The sequence below is a fragment of the Dioscorea cayenensis genome, chromosome 15, assembly GCF_009730915.1.
Source record: "Dioscorea cayenensis subsp. rotundata cultivar TDr96_F1 chromosome 15, TDr96_F1_v2_PseudoChromosome.rev07_lg8_w22 25.fasta, whole genome shotgun sequence".
NCBI lineage: Eukaryota > Viridiplantae > Streptophyta > Magnoliopsida > Dioscoreales > Dioscoreaceae > Dioscorea > Dioscorea cayenensis.
The window spans coordinates 21,354,723-21,362,090 of NC_052485.1; the positions used below are offsets into that span (position 1 = coordinate 21,354,723).

General features: G+C 39.7%; 1 protein-coding gene across 1 annotated transcript; it reads left to right on the plus strand.

The window, feature by feature from the left end:
- The first annotated feature begins 922 nt into the window (after positions 1-922).
- Positions 923-2,750, plus strand: LOC120277017 (cytochrome P450 CYP82D47-like). Its single transcript, XM_039283760.1, has 2 exons — positions 923-1,912; positions 2,002-2,750. The coding sequence occupies exons 1-2, from the start codon at positions 962-964 to the stop codon at positions 2,632-2,634; spliced, it is 1,584 nt and encodes a 527-aa protein (XP_039139694.1). The 5' UTR covers positions 923-961; the 3' UTR covers positions 2,635-2,750.
- The last annotated feature ends 4,618 nt before the right edge of the window (positions 2,751-7,368 follow it).

Sequence of the window (7,368 nt, forward strand, 5' to 3'; positions counted from 1 at the left end):
CCAATAAAATATGCCTTATAATAAATATTTAAAATATTAAACATAGGAATAAAAAAGAAACTTTTCTGCCATTTTTTCTTATTTAAAATTAAAATATAAAAACTCATTGTGAATTTGTTGTAGTTTACTTAATATTTATAAATATTATCCATATTTATTTTTATACAAAAAAATGAATTTTAATAAATTTTAGTTTAATATTAGCAACATATTATAAGTCAGATTTAGAGGGTAATCAAATAGGCTAGAAGATGGTATTTGATTACAAAGCGTAGAATGACAATAACCTTTCAGTGGGTTTAAGCCATTGTTTTGATATGTATGCATGAAAGTGAATGGCTGGGTATAAACACCAATCTTTTGAGGCCATGATTTTTACAAAAATTCAATAATTTAAAAAAATATAATTAAAAATTATTATTATTATTATTATTAAAATAATTTTGACTTCTATTAATCAAATTAATTTTTAGTTTATTTAAACAAAAGTTTTTCATCAACTCAATATTTGAAAACTTCTCACATGATCCTAGACAAGCGGTTTTTATGTCCTCTTGCGTTTTGGAGGATACTTAAGTTGGAATCTCCATACTGACAAAATGCATAAAAGTCTTTAGTAAAAAAAGCATTATTTTTTAATTTTCAAAGTTCCATGGCGGATGAGTAATTAATACCTAAGGGTAAAAAAAAAAAAATCTCTAAATCCTATCCCTTTTAATTCCCAAACAATCATGGTGTCTGGCAGGAGCCGACCCAACTCCATCCAATTGCATTAAATAAATCAATCAATTAATGTATAGATGTTGACACTCTAACAAAAAGGATCCGGATAAATATGTAAAATATAATGTTTCTTATACTTTCATCTTCTATCGCCTATTAATATATATATATATATATATATATACACGGATGTTATTGTGTCTAGCAGGCTAGCACTGATATTTTGCTTCAAACAGAGATGCGTTACATGGATGATTATTTCCTTCAGCTCCAATCCATCGTAGTAATCTTTGCTCTTATCATTCTTTGCAAAGTGTTGTGGCATGGCACTTTTACAAGCTTCAACAACAAACACAAGCAACCACCTCAGCCCTTTTTTGCTTTACCGGTGATCGGTCACTTGCACTTGCTCCTCAATGCCCAAACTATTTATCATAAGCTCGGTGACATGGCCGATAAGCTCGGGCCGGCGTTCATGCTTCGGCTTGGATCCCGACGCACTTTGGTCATTAGTAGTTGGGAGGTAGCTAAAGAATGCTTCACCATTAATGACAAAGCTCTCGCTTCCCGGCCATCTAACACTGCCGCTGTTACCCACTTGGCCTACAAGGCTGCCTTCTTTGGTCTTGCTCCTTATGGCTCTTTCTGGCGATCTATGCGTAAGATAGCCACCACTGAGCTCCTCTCCAACACTCGCCTTGACAAGCTCAAGCATGTCATGTTGGCAGAGATTGATACCTGCATGAAAGAACTACACAACCTTTGTGGCAATAATAATATTATTAGGCTCGACATGAAGGAATGGTTTGGAGACTTGAACTTCAACATAGTGCTCCAAATGGTGGCCGGAAAACGGTTCTTCGGGTCTGGTGGCGGCTCGGACGAAGCTTGGAGGTTTAGAAAGGCAGTACACAAGTTCTTTCACCTTCTCTTTGTCTCTGTACCATCAGACATGTTCCCATGGCTTGAGTGGATGGATCTCGGTGGTTATGTGAAGGCAATGAAAGCAGCGGCGAAGGAGATGGATTCAGTGATGGTTAGGTTAGTGGAGGAGCACAGGGAGAGAAGGGCTTCAGGGGTTGCCGCCAGCGATACAGACTTCATGGACATGATGCTTTCCATCATGCAGGATGACCATGAGCTTCAAAGCTATTTTGATAAGGAGACTCTCATCAAAGCTGCTTCATTGGTATAAGACTATGATTTGTTTTTCCCTTCATTTTTTAAGAATATAATTTTAAATTGATCACTAAAATTTATTTTTATTGTTCTACGAAGAATTTAATAGTCGCTGGCACTGACACGACAAACATATCGTTGACAAGGGCCTTAGGATACCTACTAAATAATCATGACGCACTGAAGAAGCTGAAGACCGAGTTAGATGAGCAGGTTGGTAAAGACCGAGTTGTGAACAAGTTAGACATTAATAATCTTATCTACCTCCAAGCAGTGATCAAGGAGTCACTCAGGCTAGGTTCTCCAAGTGAGCTTCTAGTTCCACGAGAGACCTTAGATGACTGTAATGTGGCAGGATTCCATATTCCAGCTGGCACCAAAGTGATTGTGAATGCGTGGAAGCTGCACCGTGATCCTCATGTATGGCCGGACCCATTTAACTTCAAGCCAGAGAGGTTCTTATCAAGCGATGTAGCAACATGTATTGACGTGAGAGGCAAGAACTATGAACTTATTCCTTTTGGTGCTGGCAGAAGAATATGTCCAGCGATTTCCATGGCACTACAAGTGATGCACTTGACGCTGGCTAGGCTCATCCAGGGGTTTGAACTCAAATCGGTGAGCAGTGTCCCTACTGAGATCTTCGAGGGTCTGTTCTCCTTGTCCTCGTACTCAGCTCCACTGATGGTGGAGATTTCGCCACGTCTCTCTCCGGAACTTTACCAACCTTAGCTAGCTCGCTAGCGACGGAGGATGCATGCCTTCTATATAACGTATTGCTTATGCCCTTGTTATATGCTCAGATCAAAGAATCTGGCATGCGTGTGTGATGTGCTTTGGTTTGCGTTCAATAAAGAACTTTTAAATAATAAATATAAATGTTTTTAGAGTTAATTTCAACCCAAACTATAAAATACATAATAAAATTTTGACCAACAATCACAATATCACAATTCAAAATTCTACAAGTATGATTATTACTCTAACACGCCCCCTTCAACTCACGGTGAGTCATAAACTGAGAGTTTGTCAACTAGAAACTGAAACCGAGAGAGAGTATGTGCCTTAGTGAAAAGATCAGCAAACTGCTGTGTAGAGGCAACATAAAGAAGAAGAATACTGCCAGCAAGATAATGATGATAAACAAAGTGAAGAATGATCTTAAAATGCTTTGTTCACTCATGAAATACAGGGTTGGCAGTGATTTTAATGGGTATATAGGAGTTGTGACAGAGATAGAGACACCAAAGTCTATCAAAATTTGACGCAACCAAAGAATCTCCTTAGCAATAGAGGGCATAACACCATACTCAGCCTCAACAGTAGAAAAAGCAACAGTAGATTATTTCTTGCATTTCCAAGAGATAAGGGAATCTCCAAGGAAAATGCAGAAACTAGTAGTAGAACGTCAATCAACGGCATCACCTGCCCAATCAGCATCACAATAGGTGTGCAACTCAAGAGAAGATATGGCGGAGAAAAGTAAAGAGCGAGATAAAGTGCCACGAAGATAACGAAGAACTCGTAAGAGGGTAGCATAATGAGTATAATGAGGAGCACTCACAAACTGACTAAGAACACGAACAACATATGCAATATCACGCCGAGTGGTGGTCAGATAGACAAGAGCACCAACAAGTGTACGATAGAGAGTGGGATCAGGCAGAAGCTCACCATCAGAAGAGGAGAGTCAGTGATGCAGCTCAATAGGAGTAGAGGTAGTGTGGAAATAAGTGATATCAGCTCGTCAAAAATGTCAGATATGTACTTCTATTGAGACACCAAGTAGCCTCAACGAGAATAAGCAACCTCAAGACCCAGAAAGTAATGAAGAGGGCCAAGATCTTTAATCTGAAACTCAGTGTGTAACCACTGTTTTAAGGAAAGAACAATATCAACATCATCACCAGAAATAACTATATCGTCAACATGAAGAAGAAGAATAGTGATGCCTCAAGGAGTCTGCCGAGTGAAGAGGGCATAATCATAAGAGCACTCTCGGCGAAACTAAGAGTAAGAACCGCACTATGAAACCGCTTAAACCAAGTATGAGGAGCCTGTTTGAGCCCATAGATATCTCCGCAAAGATAACATACATGCTGAGAAAGATGAGAAAAACTAGGAGGAGGAGTCATATAAACGTCCTTAGAGAGATCTCTATGTAAGAAGGTATTGGTCACATCTAACTGATGAAGTAGTTAGTGAAGAGCTGCAGCAATAACGAAAAGAAGACGGACAGTAGTCAACTTGGCTACAGGAGTAAATGTCTCCTCAAAATCAATGCCATAATCTTGAGTAAAATCACGAGCAGCAAGAAGTGCTTTGTGGCACTCAGTACTACCATCGGCTCGAGTCTTGACTCGATAGACCCGCCGACAACTGATAGGAGTAACATCAGATGGAAGAAGAACAAGTTCCATTGTATACATGCGTTGAAGAGCATCAAGTTCCTCTGTTATAGCCTGTTGCCACTAGGGATATTTCACTGCCTTACGATAAGACTGTGGCTCGGAATGCGAGTGAATACTAGCAAGAAAGGCTTGTAAATCAGGAGAGTAGGTAGAGGAGAGAGAAAGGGTGTATCAAGCAGAAGGGTGGCGAGGACGGTCTGGGTAACGACAGGGGACCATAGGAGCATCTTCAGGAGAGGATAGGTCAGCGGAGAGAGGAGACGAATCACCAAAATTATCAAAGCACGCAGAGGAAGAAGGAGGAACAGAGGAAGTGTCTATGGAGACATTTGGAAAGGGCACAGAATTGGCAGTGGTAGTGGAACTCAAATAACTATGGAGGGAAGAGAAGAGGATGCACTAGCGGAAGACTAAAGAAAGAAAATATTTGGGAAGGAGGAAAAGAAGTAAGGGGTATTTTCAAGAAAAGTGACATGATAGGAAACACAAAGATGGTGAGATTGGGGATCATAGCAGTGATAACCCTTGTGTTCAGAGGTATATCCAAGAAAAATGCACATGGAAGAATGGGGAAAAAGTTTGTTTCTCTTAACAGTGGGAAAAAAACAAAACAGGTGCAACCGAACTTGCGAAGATGACCATAGGAGGGAGGAAAGGAGTAAATATTCTCATAAGGTGTGATACCAAAGAGAGTAGAGGTAGGAGTGTGATTGATAGGATAGACGGATGTAAGAATGGCTTCAACGTGGAAGGAATGAAGGACAGAAGAAGCAAAAATAAGTACACGTGCAGTGTCTAGAATATGGTGATGTTTGCACTCAGCGACACTGTTTTGAGCAGGTGTGTAAGGATAGGATTGCTAAGGAAAAGTGCCGTGAGTGGAGAGTAATATGCGAAAGGATGTAGAGAGATACTCGCGTTCCCCATCAGAGTGAAAGATGTTAATGCGTTTACCAAATTGAGTATGTTCCATTTGCACAAATTAAGAGTAAATGGCAAAAACCTCAAATCGGGAACACATTAAATAAAGTCAAGTATAACACCAGAAATCATCAATGAAAGATACATAATAGAAGAAACCACCAAGAGAGGAGTTTGGTACAAGACCCTAAACATCAGAATGAACTAGATCAAAAGTAGATTCAGAAATATATTCTCGTGAAGTAGAAAGGAAAAGTAGTGGGTTTAGCGAGTTTACGACCTATACATGGATGTGAAGGAATGGAAGAAACAGAACCAAGATTACCTGAACTTGTTAAGAGTTTCAAGCAAAAACTAGACAAGTGTCTGAGATGACTGCGCCAACGATCAAGAGAACATACAGAGGCAACAATGTTAGAAGATGGAAGAGCGGGAAGATGAAGAGAATCTAAGTGATAGAGGCCGCCAACTCTACGCCTGATCTCAATCCTTTAGCCTATAAGATGGTCCTGCACAGTATAAGTATACGGAGAAAAGGTAACTGTGAGACCATAATCAGTGAGTTAACTAACAAAAAGAAGGTTGAGAGCTAAGTCAGGGACATGATGGATGTCAAAATGTCAAATGAAATGGACTGAAGATGACCACACTGCGTGACAGGATGAAGGCACCCATCAGAAGTGCAAACACAAGAAAAAGGTGTGAGGTGTAGCAAATGAGACTAGGCTAGAGGTATCGAAATTCATATGATGAGTTGCACTCGAATCTAAAATCTAAGAGGATGAAGAGATACTAGAGGCAACATACATAGCAGAGGAAATGCTAGAGGACAGCACGCACTGTATAGTATGAATCTGTTCAGTAAGCTGAGCAACTTGAGAGAGAAGATCAACAGAGGAAGGAGAATTTGAAGCTGAGATAGAAGCAACATGAGGGGAGGAAGTAGGAGATCGAGGCGAAGGGTGAGACTATGATGACTGCTGCTGCTGTCATTACTGAAGCTTTTGACATTGATTCTTCATATGACCAGGACGCCTGTAGTAATGACAGATAACAAAAGATCGAGAAGAGGTCGATGAAGCAGGAACTGGTGGCATAGAAGGGCCGGAGGGTTCTCTAGTGGAACGTGGAGAGGTCAAAGCAAGAACTATGTCTGTGGGGATAAGCTGTGGAGATAATGTGCGGAGACGAGTTTCTTCAGTAATAACACTACGAATAGCATCATTAAATGATAAAAAAGGGTCCCAATTGAGTAGTTGGCTACGATTAGCCTCAAAAGCAGGACGAAAACGCATCAAAAGTTTGAAGGTGCGTTGTGTTTGGTGAGACTAAGTGTGAGTTTTGCAACAAGTGCATGTTAGGCAAGTGGACTCCTCTAATGATTCAATTAGACTCCATAGGGACCGCAGGTCACTAACATACTCCCTGACGGAACGCTCACGTTGTTGGACGTGAATAAGATCCTGCAAAATGGTATATTGACGAGCAGAGCTGGAATGCTCAAACATATGACCTAAGTGTTCCACATTGCATGAGCAGAGGGAAGATGTCCAGTTTCCATACGAACATCAATCTCACAAGATTGAAAAAAATGGTTATGGTACGACGATCAGCAAGTGTCCATGATGCATCGGGAGTGGAAGGTTAGGGAGAGGTACCATCGACATGGCCAAGCAGATCCATACCGAGTAAAATGATGCGAACGATAGTAAACCATTCTCTAGAATTAGAACCGTTTAATTTGATATCAACTGGAGGTAGAGAATGTGGACCAGAGGAAGATGATGCCATTTTTTTTTGGAATAAAATAGTTTGGAAATAAATAGAAGGGAAATATGGGAATTGGGAACGGTGATTTTTTTTTAATTTTATGGGAATAAAGTGTTTAGAAAATGGTTAAGAGGGAAAGACAAAATCTTGGGACTTGGATTATTATTATTATTATTTTTATTTTTTTAGATGGGAATAAAGTAGTTAGGCAATGGATAAGAGGAGAAGATAAAATCTTGGAAATTGGAATGGTGATGCTGTTTGTTTTGTTTTTGTTTGTTTTGTGTTTTATTTATTTTTGGTTATATATATATTTAATAATGATGGGAATAAAGAAGATTGGGTACAGATAAGAAGGAAAAAG

Excerpts from the sequence above, each read along its gene's own strand:
- LOC120277017 (XM_039283760.1), top strand. The coding sequence starts at position 962 with ATGCGTTACATGGATGATTATTTCCTTCAGCTCCAATCCATCGTAGTA. Across the intron at positions 1,913-2,001 it reads TCATCAAAGCTGCTTCATTG|AATTTAATAGTCGCTGGCAC; the intron begins GTATAAGACTAT and ends TGTTCTACGAAG.